This window comes from Furipterus horrens, unplaced genomic scaffold (genome assembly GCF_987537825.1).
Source record: "Furipterus horrens unplaced genomic scaffold, mFurHor1.1.pri manual_scaffold_4, whole genome shotgun sequence".
NCBI lineage: Eukaryota > Metazoa > Chordata > Mammalia > Chiroptera > Furipteridae > Furipterus > Furipterus horrens.
Genome location: NW_028327174.1, coordinates 85,421,601 through 85,448,773, shown reverse-complemented (window position 1 = coordinate 85,448,773; position 27,173 = coordinate 85,421,601). Strand labels below are relative to the sequence as shown.

The 27,173-nt window shown below is 39.5% G+C and overlaps 1 protein-coding gene and 1 pseudogene across 13 annotated transcripts in view; both read left to right on the top strand.

Annotated features, from left to right (window-relative positions):
* Positions 1 to 27,173, top strand: part of IFT88 (intraflagellar transport 88) — a 148,087-nt gene that overhangs the window by 101,110 nt on the left and 19,804 nt on the right. For all 13 annotated transcript variants that reach the window (XM_090273698.1, XM_090273692.1, XM_090273693.1 and 10 more), the window contains 3 exons: positions 7,220 to 7,272; positions 8,835 to 8,900; positions 11,235 to 11,341. In XM_090273698.1, coding sequence (XP_090129824.1) covers positions 7,220 to 7,272; positions 8,835 to 8,900; positions 11,235 to 11,341 — 226 coding nt within the window. The remainder of the gene's footprint in view (positions 1 to 7,219; positions 7,273 to 8,834; positions 8,901 to 11,234; positions 11,342 to 27,173) is intronic.
* LOC150012328 (U2 spliceosomal RNA) lies at positions 20,143 to 20,266 on the top strand (annotated as a pseudogene).

The window sequence follows — 27,173 nt, the reverse complement described above, 5'->3', positions numbered from 1 at the left end:
TCTGTGCTGCATGGTCAGGCCTGGGGCTGGGATCACTTCCCAGGCCTCCCTCCCGGCTTTTATCCACCACACATAAATGTGGGACCACCTGTTCTGTTAACCGCCCCCTCTACCTTGCCATCTCGCCATTGCCACATTGCATCCTCTCTGTCCCGGCTCCCTGTCTGGATGAGTCTTCGTTCTTTAAATCCTTGCTTTTCAGACTTCCATACAATTCAATTTTCTGGCATTTCTGATTGTTTTTTGCTTTGAAGTTAGTTGTGATACTTGTTATGGTTGTATTAGGCAGCGAAGCGTGTTCTACCTACGTCTTCATCTTGGCCAGAATTCCTAGGCAATTAATTTTTATGACATTTGCTTCACATAAACATCCTGAGAATTATAAAACTAACAGGCATAGGGAGATAGTTTTTAGTTTAATTATATGCTTGAGATAAGGCTGCAGAGATAATGCTTGGTAACCTTTTTATTACACTTAATCCCAGTTCTAACCCTAGCTGTTAGCTCAGGTAAGACCCTTCCTCCTTTGAGTTCCATCTACCATTGTTTCCAACTGACTTCTACTTTGAATGTCACATGTTGATCTAGTCTAGTTCATGCTCTTTCTATTCATTCAGTAGTTTAGCCTCATAAGTGTTGACCTGCCCAACTTCATTGATCTTTACCTTCTTTTAAGTTTAGCTATCTAGATCTTACCTAATTATCACCCAGCACATTTTTACCAATAAAATTTTCCATTCTAACATTCAGCTGCCTGAATATGACCTCCCTTCTTACCCAGCTCTACCTTCCAGTCTCTTGACCCTTCTTCCTCTTACAGTCTCTTCTGGCTTTAGTTCCAAGCCTGGCTTTCCTAGCCTGCTTCATTGATCGCATCTGTGCTGTTTCTTGCCAACGTTCTTTGGTTACCTGGCTGTTGCATTTGTCCCCCACAATTTCTTGGGTTGATTCCCTTCCACTCTTGTCCACAGCCTGAGAAGCTCTGTTGGACATAGATTATGTGTCCAGGTTAACTAAAGCCACACATGTTTGTGCTATATGTACACTGCACATTTCCTCAATTTTCCTATTTTACATTTCAGTTTCCCTGAAAATAGAAGCCTTTTCTGGAAACTCCTCTAACGTTTCCCTCTCCCTGCTTCCCTATAACTTTCTTCCACTTGCACCCAGATTTGCCTCCTTCTGTCTAAGTGACAAAGACATTTCTATATGAATTAATTACCTCTCCTCTTCCTGAGCATTTATTTTCTGTGCCATACATATGAATTTCCCCTTTATGGAGGGATGTTGGTTTCTGTTTGCCTTTGTGAGTAAGTTTGGAAATAGATGTTGGTGATGGTTGCACAACAGAATGTAATTAATGCCACTGGATTGTATACCTAAACATGGTTAAAATGATAAGTTTTTGTTATATCTATTTTAATCATAACTTTTTACAATTATTAAGCTTTTGAATTGCACACATTAAGTGGGTGAATTTTATATTGCATGAATTATATCTCAAAGCTGTTACAAAAAGATACATGCTATGTTATCCCATTCATGTGAAGTTCAGAAACAGACTAAGTCAACAGTGTTAAAGTCAGGATGGTTGTTACCCTTCACAGGTGAAGGAGGGCATGGAGGAAAGGAGCATGAAGGAGGTGTCTGGGGACTTGGCAGTGTCCTGTTTCTTGACCTGCAGGGCAGTTACATGTGTATTCACTTTATAACAAATTACAGAGTGTATAGCTATGTTTTATTTACTTTTCCTTGCATTGTACTTCACAATAACAGATTTAAAAGTTAAAGAAAACAGACAACACAACTCAAGAAGGGCAGTATAGCCCCAACCCAGTGTAGCAATTTGGAAATGTGGGAGGAGGGGCATTTTATGGTCATTGTGATGGGGATGCATTGTAGGGATTAGGTGGGCAGCTGCCCAGGATAGTGAGCACTCAGTAATGTGTAGCTGGCTTGCATAGTGAATGGTGTCACCCCAAATGCCAACAACATCTTAAACCGAACACTGCACTAGCAAAGAACATGTTAATTGTATGGCTTCATTATACAAAGTCCTTTTTCTGGACCCATTTGGTGCATTCAGGGAAGTGTCAGCCTGACTGCTGCCATCCCGGTAGCTAGAAGGGTCCAAGGCTAAGGGCCTCACTATTCCAACAGTGACTCTTCACTTCATCCTCCAGTTTTCAGTTCTCACCTCAAACCAGCCTGAGCCCTGGCCACAGCATCCCTGAACAGCTCCTAGGGCACAGGCCAGCTGCTTCCCTGTCACATTGCTAGTTGTCTTCCTATTGTAGTTACGCACCTTGCACTCCCTCCTCAGTCCTGCTGATTCCAATTCTCCAGCATTTCTGGAGAGTTTCAGAGAAGATCTTCTGCTTCTCTTCATAAATGCCCTTTGCACACCTGTAACAGAAATGCAGGTTCAGCTGCCTGCCGCAACTAAAGCCAAACTCGTGAGGCAAGTGCTTGTGCAAAAGTAAAGAGGTTTATTCAGGTGCCATGATGTAGGAGAATGGTGGACTCCCATCTCAAAGAACATCTCCCCTTCCTGCTCAAGCCTAATCGGGAAGGGAGGGCTTTTTTCTACCCAATTACCCTGCTAGCTTGGGCACTGTCCATTCATCTCTAGCTTTTAGCACACTCAGTATAAGAACCTTCCCCTGCCACCATCATGGCCAGTGGGGGAGACTTTCTGGTGTTCCCTGCCTGTCTACAGTATCTGGGTCAGTGGGAGGGGTGCTGAGGACCCCTGTCAGGAAGTCTGGAGATGCTGCAGCCCTCAGCTCACCTCCCAATGCTGACCCTGGTGCCCACACATTCAGGGGAGCTGGTCGGAGTCCTTGGGGGCACCCCTGGATCCTGGTGCACCTGCATCCTTTGTACAGCCCCCTTGAAGCTTGCCCCTCCAAAGTGGCCAGCTGGGCCTATGCTTACCCAGCCACCAGCTGCGTGCACTCCAACTGACATCTACAGTAACAATTTCCCCTTCAAAACTCTGGACCCTTATAATCTTATAAGGGTAAATGGATTGAAGTCTTATTTTCTGTAGTTTCTTCCTGCTATCAGGGGGTGTAGTCCTACCTACTTCCCAGGTCCAGAGATTCTTGCCATTTACTAAAGGAAGAAGGAAGTCCAGAATAGAGGGAATCCTTTATGCAAGGGAGGATTATTGTCTTTGGAAGGTGGTATACATGGTGTCTAGAAGTGACACTGCTGAACAAGGGAATTTAGTAGACTGCTTCATATTTCAAGAGGTGCTCCCAAACAAAATGAGACTTATTGTGTAGACAAACAATCAAATATTTAGTGAGAGGTATGCCTAGTCGTGCAGGGGAAATTGTAGTGAATTCAGGAACTGGAGAGACTAAAGGAGCCCCATGATAATCCTGAGCAGAGTGGCGCTTTGGGTGCACAACCAACAGTGGGATAAGTTTGCCAAGGAAGCCACTATCTGGGAAATGTGGACCAAGGTATGGGGATAAAGTATAGCAATTGCGAGAAAATAATAAAATAAAAAGTACATTGTCACCTAGCTTTAGAAGGCACTGTTCCTTTCTGAAAGAGAAATTTTAAATCATCAGGAATGCATGTCCAGCTTTCCCTTGTAGTATCAACAGCCACAGTGAGATCTGAATCCTCCTCAGGCACCGCCCACTTTATCCATGTGTGGTGGATCCAAGGCTTTATTCCTGTGAACTTCAGGGAAGAGTATATTGTCAGCAAGGTGCCAAAGGGAATGGTCCATTGCTTAGCTAACTGCTGTTCAGGATCCTGAGTCTTCCAGGTCTTTAGGAAGACTCAGTCTCCCCGCTGGAATGGATGTAAGGGCTTCTCAGACGGGCATAGAGCTGCAGTGAGCAAACTTGTACGAAGCTGTTAGTATTTGTCCTAAGTGTTGTACATATTTTTAAATTTTTTATTCATGTTCTAAATCTAAAGGGGGTATTCCAAAAACAAAAAATTGGAAGAGTATCTCATAAACTATTTCAAACGGGCTTAATTTAAGCCCACTTCAGGATGCTACCTAATCCAGGGCAAAGCAATAGAAAGTGCCTGGTCCCATTTCAAGTGTTTTTCCTGGCGTATTTTAGCCAGGGTCTTTATTGTGTTGTTTATTTTCTCAGTCTCCCCGTAGATCAGGGTCTCCAAGACAAATGAAGTTTTCAATGAATCTGTAGTACCTATTATATCTTCTGGGAGATTTCTGAAGTGAATGATGGTCCATTGTTGCTTTGAATGCTGTGATAAAATCCAAACCTAGGAATTATTTATTTGAGTAGCAGTTTTGCTATCTCAGTTATCTTCTCAGTTCTGGTGGGGTATGCCTCTACTCATCCATAGAAGGTATCTACAAAATATAATAAAAATTTAAAGTTTCCTCTGATTTTAGGCATCTATGTAGTCAGTTTGCCAGTCCTCACACAGGCATATCTTTGAGAAATAGGCTATGGATTGAGGGGTATTTCCCAGGGTCTGGGTTAGTACCCCAGGTCCAATTCCTTTCCTTTCATGAATGTGAAATTTGAAAGGTTTCTGTTAATTGGGCAATCCTACTGCTGGGGCAGAAACTGTTTTTTCTTTCAAGGTATCAAATGCTATCTGACAGTCTCTCATCCACTCAAGGGGTTCAGAGTCTAGTCCTTTCAGAGAATTATACAGTGGTTTTGCTATCAGGGCAAAGTATGGATTCCAAATTCAGCAAAACCCTGTACTCTGTAAGAGTCCATAAAGCTGCCTCCGGTTCTCTGGGACTTTTATTATAGTGATGGCTTGTTTTCAATCAGCCATAATGATCCTAGTGTCCTTTTTCAATTGGAATTGCAGGTAGGCTACCTCCTGTTTGCAAACCTGGACCTTGTGAGGTGATACTTTATATCCTCTTTTTGCCAAATGAAGAGCAAGGACCTACAACAAAGGTCATTCTATCCAACAAAGCTATCATTTAAAATCGAAGGGCAGATAAAGAGCTTCCCAGACAAGAAAAAGCTAAAAAAGTTTATCATCACAAAACCATTATTATGTGAAATGTTAAAGGGACCTATTTAAGAAAAAGATCAAAGCTATGAAAAATAAAATGGCATAAATACTTATCTGTCAATAATTGAATCTTAAAAACAAACTAAGCAATAAGGAGAACAGAGAATCATAGATATGTAGAGCAGTTGGATGGCTGCCAGAAGGGGAGGGTATTGAGGGAATAGGTGAAAAGGTGAAGAGATTAAGAAGCACAAATTGATAGTTCAAGAATAGTCATGGGGATGTAAAGTACAGTATAGGAAATGAAGAAGCCAAAGAACTTATATGCATAATTCATGGACATGAACAATGGGGGGGAGGGGGTTGCCTGAGGGAAAGGGGGTGCTGGGCGGAGGGGGGCAAAGGGGCTAAAATTGGGACAATTGTAATATATAAACAATAAAATATAATTAAAAAATAATAAATGTGATATATCACATAAAAAATTAAAATCACATGATCATATCAATAGATGCAGAAAAAACATTTGATAAAATCTAGCACCCATTTATTATTAGAAAAAAAACTGTCTACAAAGTGAGAATAGAGGAATCATACCTCAGTATAATAGAGGTCATATATGGAAAACCTACAGCCAGCATCATACTCAATGAGCAAAAACTAAAAGTGTTTCCCTTAAGATCAGGAATAAGACAGGGGTGTCCGCTTTCACCATTCTTATTACACATAGTACTGGAGGTCTTAGCCACAGGAATCAGACAAAAGAAAAAATAAAGGGCATCCAAATTGGAAAGGAAGGAGTAAAACTGTCATTTTTCACATGTGACATGATATTGTACATAGAAAACCCTAAAGACTCCACCAAAAACTACAAGATCTAATAAATGAACTTGGCAAAGTAGCAGGATACAAAATTAATATCCAGAAATCAGTGGCCCCCTGACTGGTGTGGCTCAGTGGGTTGGACATCATCTCACTAAACCAAAAGGTCACTGGTTTGATCCCTGATCAGGGCACATGCCTGGGTAATGGGTCAGATCCCCAGTTGGGGGCATGTGAGAGACAACCAGTCAATGTTTCTCTCATACAATGATATTTCTCTCCCTCTCTCCTTCCCTTCCCATTGCTCAAAAAATAAATATATACCTTTACAAAAAGAGAGAAAAAAAGAAATTAGGAACTCTCAGAAAGAAAAACTAAGAAAACAATCCCATTTCCTATTTCAGCAAATAAAAATAAGGTACCTAGAAATATACGTAACCAAGGAGGTAAAAGACCTGTATTCTTATATATTTCTAATAGCCATCTTTAGAAATCCTGGTTATGGTTATTTATTATACAAAATTTTAAGGAGGAAAAGGGATGAATAGAATTATCTTTTTATTCTCTTTAGTTGAAGCCTAATTATTCAAACAGGGTCAAAACTACCTCTTAGGTACTAAATTTGCAAGCCTAAGCCTAAATTTATAAGCCTGAGATTATGGCAAAAGTAATAATAATGTTTAAAATAGAAGGCAGTGATGCCCTGGCTGGGTGGCTCTGTTGGTTAGATCATCGTCCCATACACGACAAAGCGTTGCAGGTTTTATCCCTGGTCAGTGCACATACCTAGGTTGCTGGTTTCACCCTCAGTCGGGTTTCATATGGGAGGCAACCGATCTATGTCTCTCTCTCTCTCTCTCTCTCTCTCTCTCTCTCTCTCTCTCTTCCTCTCTCCCCGCCCCCCCCACCCCCCGCCTCTAAAATCAATAAACATCCTTGGTGAGGATTTTAAAAAAGGTTAATAGTTCTCCTAAAAATGTCTAATAATGGTGTGAATTAGATTGAAGGCCTCCTTTTAAAAAAAAATTCTCACTAGAAGATATGTTTATTGATTTTGAGAGAAAGAGAAAGGGAGACATCTATCAGTTATCTCCCATACACACCCTGACCAGAGATCGAACCCGCAACCTAGGAACATGCCCTGACTGGGAATCGAACTTGTGGCCTTTTGTTGTACAGGATGACACTCCAACTAACAAGGCCACCCAGCCAGGGCAGGTTAAAGGACTCATTTAAATATAAATACAACAGATAATAATGAAGGAAATTGATATATGCTATTTTCAATAATAAAGATGATCTAATGAAAGATCAAAAAGTGGAAAGTTGGTATAGATCTGTAACTTTATAAGTCTTTTGACTGCCTCCGATTATTTTTATTTCCACTCTAATTTTATATCATTTATTTCTTTTATAGGCCCACACAGGTGAAATGGCAGCTGATGGTAGCTAGTTGTTTCAGAAGAAGTGGTAAAAATGCTTTTATTTTATTTATTTTCAATCTGTTTTGCTTCTTCTGTCCTTTAGGTAATTATGCATAAAATGTGTTCCAGTTCCCTTTTTGTTTATTAGAAGATTAACTTTTGATAACTACACTTAATTGAAGCATTATATGAAAAACATAATTTCTACAGACAGAAAACAGTTATACTTAGTCATGCATTTCAACACCACTGTTAAAAACAGATTTATCTCTCAAAGTGAACATGTAATCATTTTCACAAGCATTCTCTACACATCAGTTTATATTCCACTTTCTGTCACCTAGTTCTAAATGTCCTATGTGCATAGCCACATAAATGAGACTTCCTCCACCTCCAAGCCTGAGGCAGGCCCAGGGATGGAGCACTGGGGCTCTATTTTTATACCAGGCATCGTTGTGTAGCTTCACTTGTGCTTCCAGCAACTGCTTTGTTATGTCCTGTGCTGCAGATCCCTGTCCTGAAGGATAGTGATATTAATAGTTTTCAATGAACTGAAGTGAGTGATGTAAAAATATCAGAGATTAAGCAGGATCCCTCTTGTAGAGTATACAAATGACCCAGGAAAAAGAAACTCCTCAATCCCAGGGAAGAATTTGTTGTCAGTGTTAACAGGGTGCTCTTGCCCAGTGCCATAGCTTCTTTCTGGATGGACCTCTGTGAACTCCTTCATAATAGCATCAAAATACATACTGTGTCGTCTTCAAATCATTGAGAGGGTTGATCTTTAATGTGACTGTGTGTCCTGTCGGATAACATACAACATAATTATACTGTATACATACACTTTATCTCAACTTAGTTCTTATTGCCTCTTTATATTTCCATGTCAGTTACATGGAGAGTGTACTGAATAATTAAAAGACATAAACTGTCTTGAGTTATTGAAGGGCAGGTTAGAAGAGAAACTAATATTTATTAAGAACCTACGGTGAGTTAGATGCTTCCTCTCTCTTTAATTCTCACAGCACCTCTTTGAGGTTATTATGGCCATCCCTCTAGAGGGCCCAGAGAGATTCATAGCTCATTTACTGAGATTTTAGCCAAGACCTTTGACCCAAAATTTATCTTTTCTATTCTTTGCTATTACATGAAGCTCAATTATTTTATTACAAAACAAATATTTTCTATAAACATTTTAATGTTTCAAAATGAAAATACAAAACAGTTATTTTTTATCTGTTCTAACTAAGTGAATGACATTAAAGTTATTATTAGTTTGCCATGTAAATTATTTTAAATTTGTCACTTGTTCACTTGAAATAGTCTTTAATTTTTAGGAAATTGAATGGATCTTAATTTTTTACCACTAACATTTATTTTAAGAAGTAGAACTAACTTTTAACCATCATCCATTCCCTTATGCTCTAGCCCTTTTCAATTTTATCTGTATGTTTTTTTCTAGAAGTTATGTTAAGAACTGTGAAAATCTTCCTCCTAAACCAATTAAGTGGTGCCAGTATATTGGATTAAAATTAATGTTTTGATGAACCTTTTTAATTTCTGTAATCTGCTAATGTGTTTCTTTTTCTTTTTCTTTTTAATTTGTAGGTAACTACCAAAAAGCATTAGATACTTATAAAGATATTCACAGAAAATTTCCAGAAAATGTTGAATGTAAGTGAGATTACATTTTGTAACTTTGAAAGTACAGATTGTCACATTTTATATTCTATTTTACATTTGCTACAGTAATTGCATACATAGATACAAACCTATATTTGTGGTACATATGTGTGTTTAGGAGTTTACAGGATCAGAGAATTGGACTATATAAGCACACATTTTTAGAGAATTTAATTGTTGATGGAGTTACATATACTAGTGAATTCTCTTCAGTTGTAAACAAATCTATATTTCCCATTTTGATGTACTGTGGATTTGATGTAACTTAAAGTAGCAATGTGAAATATTATAGCAATAACAACAAATCAGAATTAAGAAAAATGCAAACTAACTATATTCATTTGCTGTACATCCCCCCTAAAATGTACATTTGGCCCTGAATAGCCTTGCAGCTAAGGGAAAGAGATAAAAGGGATTCTGTTGTATAATCTTTACTGTTTATGAGGAAATAAAAAGCCAATCCTTGGGAAGAAGAAACGTTTTTTCAACTTCTAATTCATTCATGTTGAGACACTGAGAGATACAGTAGATAAAGTCATTGAAAGATATAGCAGTTACTGACTTTAAAACATCCCTACAGCAAGTAAAGTAACATTCTTAAAAATACTGTTTTTAATTTTGTCCTACAATGATAATGACACAAAACAGCACATTGCAATTCAGTAAAAACAATCTTTTCTGAGCCAAGTTTCCCAGTGGCCCAGTCTGACCTTGGTTTTAGAGGTACTGCCCAGTCCTTTTAAGTTTCCTCACATTGGCTTTTATAAAAACTGAGCAGCAGATGGCTCAGAACCGTGTCCTTGCTGGTAGCTTAGAAGCAAGGAGTTTCTAGTGCTAATTAGAGCAGATTTATTAACCTGCAGCAGCGATTTCCAGAAGCCAGTTAGGATACAGGCTACTTGGGGGGATTCCCTGTCACAGTACAGATTTGTAGCCCTATCTAAGAGATTCTCAGTTAGATTTGCAGTGGACCCAGATGTCTAATTTTTCCTGTTTCTTTATTTAAAGCTTTTTATTTGATTCTCAGTCTCAATCACATTAGGAAACTGGTGAATTACAGATTAAATGAGAGAAAGCAGTGATACTTTTGTGGAATTGATGAACCCAAAAATCAGCTGGGCAGTCAGTCCCACTGACGTTGGAACTGGACCATTCTGAATCCTGTGGATTACAGAGTGTTTTAGCAGCACCCCTGGCCTCTACCTGCTGGATGACAGTAGCATTCCCCTCCCCAATCCCCACACCACTGTTAGGAAAACAGAAATGTCCCCAGACATTTCCAGGTGTCCCCTGGGGACAGGATTGCTGCAATAACTGGAGCACCTCAGCACTGGATCATTAAAGGAAGTGTCTACAAGCAACACTAAATTTCTTTTCTTTACAGATAGTTTAAGATTCACTCTAAACAAATATCATCAATAGTCTACCTTAACTAGAGTCTTAGGAAACCATTTGCACCTGTGGAATGTCTTGTTTTGAGCAGAGTAGTTTTCTGGTAAACCCAACAGGATAATTCAGTCTTAAAATATATTCTTCATTTATCAAAAATTGACATGCTCTCTGAAGTTACAGATGACATACTAAATTTCAGCAGAGATCTACCAAAAACAATAATTTTTATTTTAAGATTAAATAATTCTAAGTCATTCTTCCTAGTGATGGATAGAAAAGAGAAATAGTTGTGTATTATTTGTAGAAAATACAAATTAGCTTATTATGAATTTGTAATGTATACATAGTCAATTTATATGCTGATGTGTGACATTTTAAATTATCTTAATACTGTTACTTTGCAAAACATTAATGGTCATGAATAGGTCATTTATTTACGAATTCTTATGGCGTGTGACTACTGTGTTGGTGTAGCACTTGAGCACAAAGTGAAACAGATGAATGTCCTTGCTGTCATGGAGCTTGCTAGTGGGAAGACAAAGACAACACACTCATAGAATATGTCAGTAGTCAGAAGTGTCATGAAGAAAAAGCAGATAAGGAGGTAGATGGTAATGTGGGAAGGTTTCTGATATAGGTGGTATGGACAGGATGGTGAAGAGAATCCCTTTAAACCCCTTCAGGGAAGTCTGTCCTTCCAGATCCAGAGAATGCAGAGTGCAGGTATTTTTTAAAAAATTTTATTTAATTTATTGGGGTGACATGGTTTAATAAAATTATATAGGTTTCAAGTGTACATTTCTATAAAACATTTTTTCAAGAGACAAACACTGCAAGCATTGCTGCTATGTCCCAAAAGACTGAGGTTAATGATTTGTTATACTTTCAACACTGTGCACAAATACTTTTCTAAATATATTTTTCAAAATTTAGGTTTGCGTTTTTTGGTTCGTCTCTGCACAGATATTGGATTAAAAGAAGTTCAAGAATATGCAACAAAACTCAAGAGACTGGAAAAAAAGAAAGAAATAAGGGAACAGGTATCTCATATGGGCCGAAAACTGTCTGTTAATTTTCAAAATGTCAACCTTCTGTAGTTCAGCTGAGTGATGTTGGGCTTATGTCAATAAAATGAAGTTGAAAATTTTTTACCTTCTCTGGCATGAAAGAAAAAAGAATAACTAAAATTTTAGGTTTAGGATAAAGTTCTGTCAGAGTGAGTTCCAAACAGGAGGAAATGCAATAGATTCAATATAGTCTTTAGTGGATTGTACTAATACACAAGTAATTGTAATTTTGCACAATACAAATAAATTTATTAAGTTATTTTACAGACTTAATGTTTAGACTAATAGATTAGCTTCAGACCACATCAAAGCACCACCCAACCACCTCCACAAGCGACACACTCAGGGACTGATTCAGTGGGCACCAGAGCCCTGCAGAAATAGGTCCTGCTCCATGGGGTGGGCCCCTGCACAGCGGATCCTCAGTGGTGATTACAGCCAGTCCTCCTAGCCAATTGACATGTTGGTAAATCCCTCCAGTTGATGTGCCAACTGCAATGAAGGATCAATTACAACAAGAGGATGTACACAGCTCACATGGGGATGCAATCTGAGCACCCAGCTCTGTTGACTCAGATGTCTATGCCACTGGGTCCTACAGGACTCCTGCTACATAAGACCACTCTACCAAGACCTGGAAACATAGCAGCTCTACCTAATACATAGAAACAAACACAGGCAGAAGCCAAAATGAAAAGACAAACATGTCCCAAATGAAAGAACAGAACAAAACTCCAGAAAAAGAACTAAACAAATGGAGACAAGCAACCTACTAGATACAGAGTCTAAAACACTGGTTAAAGAATGCTGAATGAATTTAGGGGAAGAGTAGATGAACTTAGAATTTCATCCAAGAGATAAGAAACATAAAAATGAACCAGTGGAGTGGACTTCTGGCCAAGATGGAGGCCTAGACTGACACGCTCCGTCTCCCTTCACAACTAAGAAGGACTAAACTACCGCAAAACCAGAAATAACCAGAAGTTCCAGAAAATAAAGCTACATGGAAGTCCAAAATAAGAAGTTATAAATAAGTGGTGCTCCTCCGGACCGGTAGGAGGAGTGAAGCCAGGGTGGAGAAATCAAGCTGTGTCGCCAGTGGCAGCTGCAGCGATGGGTGGTGGGACAGCGGTAAGCACAGACACACATATTTAAGGGGAGGCAAGAAGCGCCACGGGAGCACCCCTGGCTGCAGTCCTGACCTGTCAGCTCACGATTCCAATGCCAGGGAAGGCAGACCTCCTTTGCCTCGGACTGTGAGGCCCAGAGGGAGTGGGGACCGAGGAGGAGGCTCCTGGTCTCTCAGTGGAGAGTAAACGGCAGGAATCCATCTTGGACCCCCGCCCCCACAAAAAGTGCCACAATGTGGTAAGAAGGGTCGCCCGGTAGTGATGAGTGCACAGGGCTCTGCCCCCTATAGCATAGGAGGTGTGACAGCCCCGCTCAAGAAGGAAAGGTAACAAACCTGTCAGGATGGCAGGGATAATGATAGAGATACCAATCACGCTGCTGACCAAAAAGCAAATACACGAATTAATGGACGAACAGATAGATAATCTTTCTGAGGCTCCATTCAGAGCTATAGTTATAAGACAGCTTACAGAAATAACAGCGGGACTTAATCAAGACGGGGAAGGAATGAAGGATAGTGCTGCTGAAATGAACGAAAACACATATAAAACAAATTATGAGGGAAGGAAAACCAGGGATCAAATCAACAAATTGGAACACAGGGAAGGAACAGTCAACAAGTGCAGAAAGAGGAAACAAAAAGTGAGGAAAATGAGGAGAAGCTCAGAAACCTCTGGGACAACTGTAAGAGAGCAAATATCTTAATTATAGGGTTGCCAGAAGGTGAAGAAGAAGAACTAGAAATTGAAAAATTATGTGAAAAAATAACAAAGCAGAACTTCATTAACTTGGGGAAGGAAATAGACGTACAGGTCCAGGAAGCACAGAGAGTTCCAAATAAACTGGACCCAGGGAGAACCACACCAAGACACATTATCATCAAAATGTCAGAAATTAAGGATAAAGAGAGAATCTTAAAAGCAGCAAGAGAGAAGAGAATTATGTACAAAGGGGTCCCAATTAGACTATCAGCTGATTTCTCAAAGGAAACTCTGCAGGCAAGAAGGGACTGGCAAGAAATATTCAAAGGAATGAAAAGCAGAAACCTACAGCCACAATTACTCTATCCCGCGAAGCTGTGATTCAGAATAGAAGGGCAGAGAAAGTGCTTCCAGGACAAAGTAAAATTGAAGGAGTTTATCAAATCCAAACCACTGGTATATGAGATGTTAAAGGGATTTATTTAGAAGAAGCAGGATCAAAACTATGAACATTAAAATGAAAACTGTATCACAACAACCAACAACAGAAGCTAGGGAATTGAAACAAAGGCAAACTAATAGGCAAAGAGAGTGGGAAAAGAATTATAGGTATGGGGAACATATTAGGGGGAGGGGGAAGTGGGAAAGGGAGGGAGATGATGCAAGAATTAAGCATAGTTGGAGGGAGTGGAGTAGACAGGAAGATGTTGAAACGAATTATATGCACAACCAATGGGCATGGACTAAGGTTGGGGGACGTCTGGAGGGGGGATGTCACTGGGTGGAGGGGAGAAGAGGGAAAAGGAATTGGGACAACTTTAACAGCACAATCAATAAAACATTAAAAAAACAAAACCAGTTGAAATGAAGAATACATTGCAGGGAATCAAGAGGAGAGTAGAAGAAGCAGAAAATCAAATCATTAATTTGGAAAATGATCAGGAACCCCCAATCATAACATCAAAAAGAAAAAAGAATCCAAAAATATGAGGGTAGATTAAAGAGCCTCTGGGACAACTTCAAGCATACCAACACTCACCTCGTGGCAGTGCCCGAAGGAGAAGAAAGAGAGCAAAAACCGAAAGCCTAATTGAAAAAATAATAAAGGAAAACTTCCCTAACCTGGTGAAGAAAATACATACAAGTTCAGGAAACACAGAGAATCTCAGACAAGATGAACCCAATGAGGCCCACACAAAGACACATCATAATTAAAATGTCAAAGATTAAATACAAAGAATCTTAAAAGCATCAAGAGAAAAGCAGTCAGTTACCTTAAAGGGAGTTCCCATAACACTGTCAGCTGATTCCTGAACAGAGACTTGGCAGACCAGACGAGATTGGCATGAAACAAGGTTACTTTGTCCAGCAAAGCTACCATTTAGAATCAAAGGACAAAGAGCTTCCCAAACAAGAAGAAGTTAAAGAAGTTCATCACCATCAAACCAGTATTATAAGAAATGATAAGGTAGGGTCCAATTAAGATGGCAGCATAGGCAGACATGACTTACCTCTTCGCACAACCACATAAAAATTACAACTAAAATATAGAACAACTATCAGCAAGAACTATCAGAAATTGAGTTGAATGGAAGTCTGACAACTACGGAATTAAAGAAACCGCATCTATTGAGATGGGTAGGAGGGACATAGACATGGAACAAGGTGGTATCTCATCCACGTGTGGTGGATTAAAATTCAGGAGAGATATCTTAGGAGCAAGAAGTCCAGCCCCACACCAGGCCCCTGAGCCCAGGGTTCCAGTACCAGGAACATAAGTCCCCACGACTTCTGCCTGCAAAAACCAGTGGGGATTGAGTCAGTGGAAGAAACTGCTGGATCCCCGTGTAATTCCCCTTAAAGAAACCATACACGGACTCACCTACTCAGACTCACTCCCTCTGAACTCAAGCACCAGGGTAGCAGCTTGAAAAGCACCAGTGGTATACAGGGAAAAACTGAAGTGTTTGGCATCAAGGCGAGCAGAGGCCACTGTCTCTTTTCTAAACTATCAGGCACAGAGACAGCAAGGTGGTGCCATATCTGAGGCTCCATCAACCCAGCTAGCACCATTTGATCCGCTTTGGAGATCCCCGGAGACACAACCCCACCCACTTACTGGCCCACTGAATCTGCTTTTCCATATGAATGACTGGTCTTGACTCATGCATCACAACTTCCTAAATCCTATCAAACAAGCAACAGCTGGCCTTAGTGAACTCCAAGCCCAGCACAAGTAGCAGCCATCTCATATTGCTTTATAGCTCAGGCAGGGTGCCCTGGGCAAACACAGGTCAGGGCTGACCTTGTCCTACATCACTCAGGGAAACCCCAGGGCCAGCGCACCAAATGGACAGCTACAGACCACATCAGAGTACCACCACCCTGCCTCTGCACAGCTGTTCCCCCACAGAGGGAAGAGGTTGGTCATCAGTGGTCACAGCCAGTCCTTGCAGCTCACTAGCCTGAGTAAATCGCTCCCATTGATTTGCCAACTACAAGAGGAGGGTGTACTCAGTCCACATGAAGGGTGCACCTCGAGTACCCTGTTTGGATAATAAGGGAGGCTGTGCCACTGGACCCTAAAGGCCATCCTACCAAGGCACAGAGTCAAAGGAGCTCTACCCAATACACAGAAACAAACACAGGGACACTGTCAAATTGAGGAGACAAATATGGCCCAAATGAAAGAACAGAACAAAACACCAAAAAAAGAACTAAATGAAATGGAGAGCTAGCCTATCAGATGCAGAGTTCAAAACACTGGTGATCAGGATTCTCAGAGAAGTGATTGAGTACAGCCATAAAATAAGGTAAGAAGTGAAGGTTGTATGAAGTGAAGTAAAGAGAAATATACAGGGAACCAACAGTAAAGGGAAGGAAGCCAGGATTCAGGTCAATGATTTGGAACAGAAGGATGAAATAAACATTTACCCAGTACAGAAAGAAGAAACAAGAATTGAAACAAACGAGGAGAGGATTAGGAACCCCTGGGACAACTTTAGACATAGAAACATTGGCATCAGAGGGATGCCAGAAGGAGAAGAAGAAGAGCAAAAAATCGAAAACTTATTTGAAAAATAATGAAAGAAAACTTCTTAATTTGGCAAAGGAAATAGACATACAAGTCCATGAAGCACAGAGTCCCAAACAAGTTGGACCCAAAGGTGAAAAATACAGAATCTTAAAACCAGCAAGAGAGAAGAAGAGTTACCTACAAAAGAGTTCCCATAAGACTATCAGTGGGTTTCTCAAAAGAAACTGCAGGCAAGATGCAGTTGGCAAGAAGTATTCAAAGTGATGAAAAGCAAGGAACTACAACCAAGATTACTCTATCCAGCAAAGCTATCATTTAGAATGGAAGGGCAGATAGAGTGCTTCCCAGACAAGGTAAACCTAAAGGAGTTCATCAGTACCAAGCCATTATTACATGAAATGTAAAAGGGGCTTATTTAAGAAAAAGAAGAAAATCAAAACTATGAACAGTAAAATGACAAGAAGCTCACGACTATTAACAACTAAATCCAAAAAATAATGAAAAAACAAAACCAAAATCAAACTAAGCAACCAACCAGAACAGGAACAGAATCATAGGTATAGGGATCATTTGGAGGGTTATCAGCTGGGAGAGGAAGGGGAAGTAAGGGGGAAATGGTGCAGAGATCAAGAAGCATAACTGGTAGGTACAAAATAAATGGGGATATTAAGAATAGTTAGTATAGGAAAGAGTGAAGCCAAGAATTTATATGCACAACCCATGGACATGAACTAAGGGGGGGATTGCTGGAGGGAAGGAGGGTACTGGGTGGAGGGGGCAAACAGAAAGAAATTGGGACAACTTTAACAACAGTCAATAAAATATAATTTAAAAAAAGTTTTAAAAGGTCTAAGGAGAAGGAAAAAAGATAAAAAATATGAGCAATAAAATGGCAATAAATGCATATAGGTCATTAATTACTTTAAATGCAAATGGATTAAACACTCCAATCCAAAGACATAGGCTGAATGGATAAAAAAGAGGATGCATATATGCTCCGTATAAGAGACTCAGTTCAGATCAAAAGACCCACAGACTGAAAGTAAAGGGATGACAAAAGATATTTAACAAAAATGAAAACAAACAAACAAAAGCTGGGGTAGCAATACTTATACCAGACAAAATGGACTTTATAACAATGGCTATATACGGGAGACAAAGAAGGACCCAGCAGTTCCACACTGTGGGTATTTATCCGAAGATATCCAAGACACTAAATCGAAACGAAATATACATCCATATGTTCATTGCAGGACTATTTACAATAGCCAAAATATATTAACAACCAAAGTGTCCATCAATAGGTGAGTGAATAAAGAAGTGATGCATATATGCAATGGAATATGATTCAGCCAAAAATAATAATAAAGTCTTGCCATTTGCAACAACATGGATGGATTTAAAAGGAATAGTGCTGAGTGAAATAAGTCAGAGGAAAACAAATGCCATATGATTTTACTTATATGTGGAATCTAAAAAACAAATGAAGAAGCGGAAAAGAAAGAAACTCATAGAAAACATTTTGACAGTTGCCAGATGGGGTGGGGGTTGAGGGGGATGGGTGAAGAGGTGAAGGGATTAATAAGTACAAATTGGTTGTTACAGAATAGTCATGGGCGTGTAAAGTACAGCATAGGGAATATAGTCAATAATATTGTAATAATTGCATGGTGTCAGATGGGTACTAGATTTATTGGGATGATTACTTATTAAGTTATATAAATGTCTAATCACTGGGTTGTACATCTGAAACGAATACAATATTGTGATTAAAACATTTTAAAAATTATTTAAAGTGAAAAAAAGGCCCTGGCCAGTGTGGCTCAGTTGGTTGGAACATCATCCTATCCATCAAAAGGCTGCAGGTTTGATTTATGGTCAGGGCACATACCTGTGTTGTGAATTCAATCACCATTCGGGGCATGTACAGGAGGTAACCAGTCGATATTTCTGATTCTCTCTCTCCCTTCACCTCTCTCTCTCTTTTTTTTAAGTATATTTTATTGATTATGTTGTTACAGTAGTCCCAATATTTTTTTCCTTTGCTCCCCTCTACCCAGTACCCGACTTCCCTCCAGCAATCCCACCCCTGTTAGTTTATGTCCATGGGTCGTGCATATAAGTTCTTTGGCTTCGCCCTTTCCTATATTATTCTTAACTTCCCGATCTCTATTTTCTACCAACCAATTATGCTTCTTAATCCCTGCACCATTTCCCTATTTATTCCCCTTCCCACTCTCAGCTGATAACCCTCGAAATGATCTCCATACCTATGATTCTGTTCCTATTCTGGTTTGCTTCGTTGGGTTTTGTTTTTATTTTTTAGGTTCAATTGTTGATAGTTGTGAGTTTGTTGTCATTTTAATGTTCATAATTTTGATCTTCTTTTTCTTAAGTAAGTCCCTTTGACATTTCATACAATAATAGCTTGGTGATGATGAGCTTCTTTAGCTTTACCTTATCTGGGAAGCACTCTATCTGCCCTTCCATTCTAAATGATAGCTTTGCCAGATAGAGTAATCTTGGTTGTAAATCCTTGCTTTTCATCACCTTGAATACTTCTTGCCAATCCCTTCTTGCTTGCAAAGTTTCTTCTTAGAAATCAGCTAATAGTCATATAGGCACCCCCCTGTAGGCAACTATCTGCCTCTCTCTTGCTGCCCCCAGGACTCTTTATCTTGGACCTTTGGCATTTTAATTATGATGTGTATTGGTGTGGTCCTCTTTGGGTCTAGAGTGTTTGGGAGTGTTTGTGCTTCCTGGACTTGTATGTCTATTTCCTTCTCCAAATTTGGGGAGTTTTTCTTCATTATTTTCTCACATAAGTTTTCCATTTCTTGCTCTTCCTCTTCTCCTTCTGGCACACCTATCGTTCTGATGTTGGCACATGTAAAGTTGTCCCAGAGGTTCCTAAGCCTCTCCTCATTTTCTTCAATTCTTGTTTCCTCATTCTGTACTGGTTGACTTTTTTTCTTATGTTCCAAATCATTGATTTGAACCCTGGTTTCCTTCCTTTCACCATTGGTTTTGTGTGGATTTTCCTTCATTTCATTTAGCATAGCCTTCACTACTTCCCTTATGCGTTTGCCATACTTAAGCACATCTGTCAAGCCTATGAGCATTTTTATAACCAGTGTTTTGATTCCTGCATCAGTTAGGTTGGATATCTCCTCATCGCTTAGTTCTCCCACTGGAACCTTGATTCATTCCCTCTTTTGGGCCATACTTCTCTGTCTCCTCGTCTTAACAGGCTCCTGTGTTTGTTTGCCTCTGTGTCTTAGGTAGAGCTGTTGTACCTGTTACGGAGCCTTAGGTATTTGTCAGTATGAGTGACCTCTTTCACCATGTTGTGGTGCTGTGGGGTCTGGTCTGATGCTGGGAGTGCTCCCAGGTGTCCCTCCCTACTTTTTCAAACGGTGACTGCACTTACCACTGGCCTGTCACTGCGGCTGCCCCGCCGCTGCCGCCACCACACCGCATCCTCTCCGTCCCTTGTACCTGTCTGAATGAGTATTTCTTTGTATCTTTGTTTGTTGGACTTCCATGCAGCTCGATTTTCTGGAAGTTCTGGTTGTCTCTAGTTTTGAGGTAGTTGTATTCCTTCTTAGTTATGGAGGGAGACGCAGCGTGTCTGTTTAGGCCTACATATTGGCCAGAAGTTTGTTTCTTCCTCTGTTTCTAAAACCAGTGAAAAAATGTCCTTGGATGAGGATAAAAAAATTATTTTCCAAAATATAAAAAGAAAGACTTTATACTTTTAAGTTTCAGTAGTTTAATTATCCTGAACAGTGAAAATAAAGCTACTATAAATCATGGATTTTGCATAATACACTTACTGCAACTTATAACCTTAAACAAATAATTTTGTATATGTGTTATCATCTCTGATTTAAAAAATGAGTAGCATCGCTTCTCGGCCTTTTGGCTAAGATCAAGTGTAGAATCTGTTCTTATCAGTTTAAAAAATGAGTAGCCTTCTGACACTCTGCGAAGTTCCTTGAAGCTAGTTCATGAGGGATCTGAACTCAAGCTTTGCAAGGAATTCCTGGGAAATGAACTTGAGGGGTAAAGGCCAACAAGGTCTGTCCAGAAAGTATCCAGCCATGTCCTATGAAAAATAGAGATATTTATTGAAGAAGATACAAGATATAAGAAACCTTGTACACAGGACAATGATACCTCAGTTTCCTTGAAAATAGGCACCTTGGGACCTCACACAGTTCTCCCAGTCACCATCAGCTGCCCTGTTATATTTTCCTGAATCTCATCAACAGTCTGAAATCTCTTCCTTTTCAACGGTGATTTTAGTTTTGGGGAAAGCCAGAAGTCACAGGGCACCAAATCTGGGCTGTAGGTGGGGCTGAGTCACCTGGGTGATTTGACGTTTTGCCAAAAAACTCTGCACGAGATGTGATGTATGATCTGGCGCATTGTTGTGATAAAGCTGTCAATCACCAGTTGCCCAAAGCTGTGACCTTCTGAATCACCCAAATAATTTCTGCAGAGGAATGTTCATGCTTAACGCAAAATCTGATGTAGATTCGTTGTTCTACTCACTCAGTCATTTTGAATGCGTTGGCCACACAGTATACATGCTCAGTCAATGGCGTCTACTGCTCCCACTGACTAGTACAGTGAAGTCATAGTTGCTTACACATGTGCATTCCAGTCCGTTCTCCTTGGCTGTCAGGTTACATCGATGTCATGGAAATTATTCTCATTATATTAACAAGGGCTGGACTTTTTCTGGACAGACCTCATATTTATCCTTTATAGAGATTCAGAATTACTTTCACATAATGTCTTATTGTTTATACTTAATTTTTTAATTTACTTAGTTGTGTCTTAGTTGAGCCATTATAGATACCATTGTCTCTTTTCGTTATTACTGGACCTCAACCTTTACTTTTGCTTCCTTTCCCCTGTTGACTTTTTGTCTTCCCTTTTCCTCTTTCCTCTACTGCTTTCTTATTCTATGATATTATACTTTTGTTTTTTATCTGACTGACTGCTGTGGACTAATATTCAAACGAAGTAATGAATTTAACTCTTATAAATGTATGAATGTGTTTGGAACTGCTTTTCCTTTCTAATTGCTACTCAACCAACTTGGTTCTTCTTACATAAAAATATTTATGGATTCATTGAACATCGTCAACTTCTGTCTCTTTCTCTCATAGACCCTACCTCTAAGTATTATATTGTACTCACTAAAAATAATTCCCTAATGTTTTAATTAATAATAGTTTAGTAAACTTGTATGTGAGTTACTGTTAATGCATTTAGATTATCCAATGCTTATCTTACCTATTTACCCAAATTATTAATAACTTCCTGTGCTTGAGTGGAAGCCTCTTTGGTAATATTTTATCACTGCTCTCATTGTAATCTGTATTAAACCCAGTGTCATTTAGATATCTTCTTTTATTATAGCTTCTCCTTAATATCTTTCCTTCCAACTTGTTATGCCATAATCTTTAGGGTTAAAGTTCTGTTCTCATCCATAAAGCATTGTTTCTTTAATTCCCTTAAAATCAGTTTCTCCATCAGTCTTTAGCACTCCTCATTAAATCTTACATCAAAGAAATGTTTTCCTGATGTTTTCTCTTTTATGTTTTGCCTATAAATATAAAGTGAAGCGGGAAAGTTAGTGGAAAAGAAAAGTTCTAGAAAGAAGAAGAGCTTAAAGAGAAAGAATTCTCATATATCTGAGAGCCAGCTTTTCAGTTAATTGCTGCGTGCTATTTCAGTTTTTCTTTTCAGGTTGTGAGCCCAGGGGCAGGGTACTCTTACCTGGCTCTTGGAACACAAAAAGTCTTATTAGTTATGAAATAAGATAGAACATTTGTTAGACAGTCACGTGTCTTTTTTATAATTGGGAACTTTCTACATCTGATTTGGAGGTGCTTCTTGCTGAAGCTGTATTGGCCTCTGTGATTAGGTGTAGGAGAGCTCTTCTGTGTTGCTGACTTGAGCCATTAGTGAAACCGCCACATAATGGAAACCAGGGATAGCACAGGTTATCACTGAGCCTTTACCTGGAGCTGCTTAAAGAACACAGTTGATGCCCAGTCTCTATCTCTGTCTCTCCCCTGGAGGGCTTATAATGGCAGCAGGAAATAGCCTGCTAACCTCCTGAATGATGTCAGCCATCTTCATGATTCTGGTGACAGGTTTCCCTTTAATTCCACTTTACTGTATCTGCTTAACTAGACATTAATAATGATAGCTAACATTTATCGATTTTATAGTTTAGTCCAGCGCTGTTCTAAGTAATTTACATGCATCAACTCTTGTGATCATCCCAGTGATCCTTTGATGTTGAATATAGTGTGATTATTACTACTTTTTACAGGTGAGAAAACTGAGTCCCACAGTGCCTAAGTAACTTTCTGCAGGTCACCAGCTATGGGGGACAGACCTGGAATTCAAATCCTGACTCCTAACACTGTACCTGACACCTTAGGAAGAGCAGAGAAAGAGATGCAAAGAGAGTGATACATGATTTTCAGTTGTATACAGCCCTTACTTATTCTGCATCCAGAAAAGTTGGTAACACATACCATAAATTAGATTAAAATGTACCTTGCCATCAACTCACCATAATATAATTAAGAGTTAGGATCTCAGAAGAGTGCTATTAAGGTGTAGTCTGTAGACCAGTAGAGCTTCAGAATCACCTGGGCATATGTTAGAATTGCAAACCCTTGGGGTCCCAGCCCAGACCTACCCAAATCCTACCCCAGAATTATAGTCTCTGGGTATGGATCCAAGATTCTGTGTCTGTTTTTTTAAACAGTCCTCCAGGTAATTTTTATAATGACTGAAGTCAGAGAATCACTAGTGTACAGTTTATGCTCTCAAAGGGTCTCCTTGCAAATGATCAAATACCAGCTCAGGATATGAAATCAGACTGGGGGATGAGGGGAGTAGACATAAAATAAATCAGGCCATGGTTTTTTTTAAAAATTATTTTAAACTGGAAAAGGATTTATGTAGACCTAAGAAAAGACAAATTGATTGAGGTTTATGTGGGTCAGGATAATGTGTCTCCCTGAGCCCCTAATGCCTTTTTTAATATGTTAAAGCCAGAAATATGTCTATATGGAGTAACTTTTCAGAGAAACTCGTTGTCTTCCTGGAACTATTATGAAAAAGAAAACCATTCTCCCCTTTGTGCTTGAGGGATCACATTCCCAAGTAAGAAATTCTGCACGTGTGTGTTCATTAGTGCCATTGGAAAGCAATCCCAGGTGGGGAGGGGAGGTAGGGGATGGGAGGGGGTGGCACCTGCAGCAAGTGTCACTCCCTGTCTGGACACTGGGCCCAGGGCACTGCCTGTGTTTTAAGAGATGTTTGTGTCTCTGTCAAACTTGACTCTTTGTCTGGAAAAGAGCAAAATGGGAAGAGTAGGAAGTAAAGATAGTACAAATATTTTAAATATGAAAAGAGAAAAATGATAGGTAAAATTCCAAAAAGGATTAGAGAATGATAGGAAACTATTAGGAGGCAAAAGAAAATGGATAAATATGTAATTTACAGACTACAGGAAGTTTTATTTGCTAGTCCAAAAATAGAAGTATATTAATAATTCATCCCATTATTAAAATCAAATTTCTGAATTTTCAAAGTATTCTCCCTAAAAAAAAAGAATAAACAGAAAACAATTTCAGGAAATACTTTCTTTTGTCAAAATTGACAAAATATCATGTGAGATTCAAAACTAATATAAAATGTAGTTAGTATTTATCCTCAAGTCTCCAGTTATTACCAAACATCCAATGAAAATAGGTATACAATCTATTTGAGCAGAAACCCCTTTGGTTATAAGGTTATATTTCCTAGAAGAAAAGAGATTCAGTAATAAGATTTCATAAAGGCATTGCTTTGAAATTGACTTACAGGAGAAGTAAAAAATATTAAAAAGTTCATGTTTGTTTTGAAAACTGTAAGAATGTCTTGCACATTTTATGTATTATTGCATTTACAAAGTCTAACAAAAATGTGGAAGAAAATATGTATCATTGATATCAAATTCGTGGTGATTTGAGCATTGGTTACATTTCCCCAGAGTAAGATTCCCAATCACTTCCTTCGTGAAAGGCCGTTAATGTTGGTGTCTTCATGCATTGCCTTTGTTAGTCTTCCTTCCTCCTCTCAGAAAACATTATTCGCAATGTGCTGTGCTCTGTGGAAGGAGGACACAGTTGTGCATATTAAGAGTCGTCCCCATGCTCAAGGTGCTCATAACACTGGAGCGTAAGATGAACACCAGTTCCTCTGTCAGGGTTATGTGGCATGTGAGGGAAACAAGAGCTGCAGAAATAGAGGTGGAGGGGTTCAGCTTGAGAAGAGGACTCAGAAATCATTCTTGGAAGAGCTGAAGATTGGAGCAGGTATGGAGATCCCTAGAGGTCTGAGTGTAGGAAGTTATAGCCATGTCCATGCATTCTTTGGAGTTGAAATATCTTAGGTTCTGTTTTTTCTTCAATTTGAAGTCAGAGCCAGTCTTCTTAAGAACACTTAACTAGGAATCACTAACTACTCTTTATTCTATTGGACAAAACCCCAGACTTATGGAGTAAAAGCAAGTATGGTGGACAGGACCCTGGACTTCTCTCCTGGCTTCACTATTGATTAGCTGTGTGACTCAGAAGGGACATTTATCCTTCTGGACCTCGTTCTCATTAGCCGTATAATTGGGAAAGTGTTCTGAATCAGTGCTTCTCAAACTGCCTGCAGTGTGGTTAATTTTTGTCCAATCTGTCATTGACATCACTAGCAAGATAATCATGCACTTGAATATCAGAACCTCAGATTGATATGCAAGACTTGTCAGCTCTCACCCTCGAGTTATGTGCTCACCTCATCTAGAGCAGGTGACAGCTTATGGACTGGCAGGTTTTCTGCATCCACTAAAGTAGTACTGTCCCAGGTGATGAATAAGGGGACATCAATGTTTAAGGCTCTGGTTTTATTCCAATTGCAGAAGAGTAGCAGAGGACATATACATAGTCATATGCTCACATTGAACAGTAGATGAAAAGGGAAAAAATGTTTTTCTCGTTCACAATGACTGTGTATTTAATTTGTCCCATTGACTTATTTGTATCTATACTTTGCTCCTCTTGCACTTTCATTTTTCTCTCAAAATAGGAATGGCATCATATTTATTCAGAATAGGAATGCCATCTTTTTTCTTATTATTTAAAAAATACGTTTTTTTAAAAATCAGATTACTTTTTAAATAAAATTTTAATTCAAATAAAAATGTATAGAGAAAGAAATGAAAACCACCCATCCTAGCGCTTTGAGATCACTGTCAGCATTTTGATGTGTGTCTTCCTGGGCATTTTACAAATATATACAAACATGGATCAACGCATATATTTTTTAAATTGGGCTTTTTTCTTTTTTTTTTTTTACAAAAACAGAATTTTTACAAAAATACTGGCTTTAATCCCCACAATTTTCCCCCAAAATAACAGACAACTTTCTGTGTTGATAAAAACATTTTTCCTCTGTCATTTTGTGATCTGTGTTCCATTACGCAACTGCTTCCCTCACAGTTTAGTTTTGTTGTGGTGAGAATTATTTTGTCAGTTATCTCAATGCTTCTTCTTTTACCCACCATTGGACCCTGCCTCACACTAATCCAAAGCAGGTACAAATTCCCATTAACTCTATTAACTGTTAAAACTCTGAGAAGATGGAATGAGTAATTCTCCTATTTGAAATTCTCATATAACATGTGATGAAAGCACCTATATGACTATGATTAACATTTACTGCCCCTGGTTTGTGCTACATCTGAGGTGGGTCATGTGTCAGGTGTGTCACTGTGAGACAGAGTCCTCCAGGAGCTTGTGGTCTAGTGGCCAGAGAGCCACAGAAAGCAGTCTGCCCTGTGTGCTCTGGGCACAGCACTAGCCCCTAGCACATTGACTGTGGAGGTAGAGCTTCAGCTTCAGGTACCCATTTGCCTTGGCTCCTATAAATACATTTTTATTGTTAGAGCTATTTTATTTTCATAGTTTTTGTTCTTTCTCCAGATTATAAACTCCAGGCCCTGCAAAATCTGGGGTCTATTCCACTGTCATTTTTCTCTCCTCTCAGCTGAAGAGCTACAATGTTATCTACTTGATCTTTTTCTCACATCTCAGTCTAACTTTGCCTCTTTTCATTAATGAAGCTAAAATCACCCTAACTGAGATTAATCATCCCCTGTGTTGATAAACATATGGACACTTTTCAATTTTCACTTTGCCTGACTTAGCAGCAGCTCTGTGACTCTCCCCTCTCCTGGTTTCCTTAGTCCCTCTGGGCTTCCAGGCTCTGTGGAATACCTGGGTACCCCATGTGGTGGATCCAGGAGCCAGCACCCTATGGCCTTTTAGGGGCACCACTGCAGAGGCTGTGTCCCCCAAGGGCTTGCCTTGCACCTGCTGAGGAAGAAGTTAAATGAGGATGGAAACACTTGTGATCAAGCCTAGATAGTATAGATGGTGTGAGAGAAGAAAAGTGAACTGAGTCTTGATAGTTTATACTTCTTTGATCTTTGAACCTTTTCAAACTTATGTTTTGATAAATGTTTGGTTTTACTTTTGAAATTTCCATCTCTAGCTTTCCCATGAGATCATGGCTACAGCTAAGGTAGCTGTTGGTACACAAGGTCCACTGTTGTGGAATTCATTGGTTTTCAATGGCAATTGCCATTCATTCAGTTGCAAGAGGATAAAAATCCACATTCTGTGCCCACTAGAGAGGGTGAAGGAAGATTGAAACAGGGCCTGAGCATGAGTGTGTGGTGCGGGGGTGCTGGTAAGCACCTTGAGTGAGGCCCACCCTGGACACCAGGGCAGTCTCCTGGGGAGATGGCAGTGGAGCTGAGCCTCAGAGGACAGGGCAGGCAGAGGGAGGGCGTCCCATGGCAAGA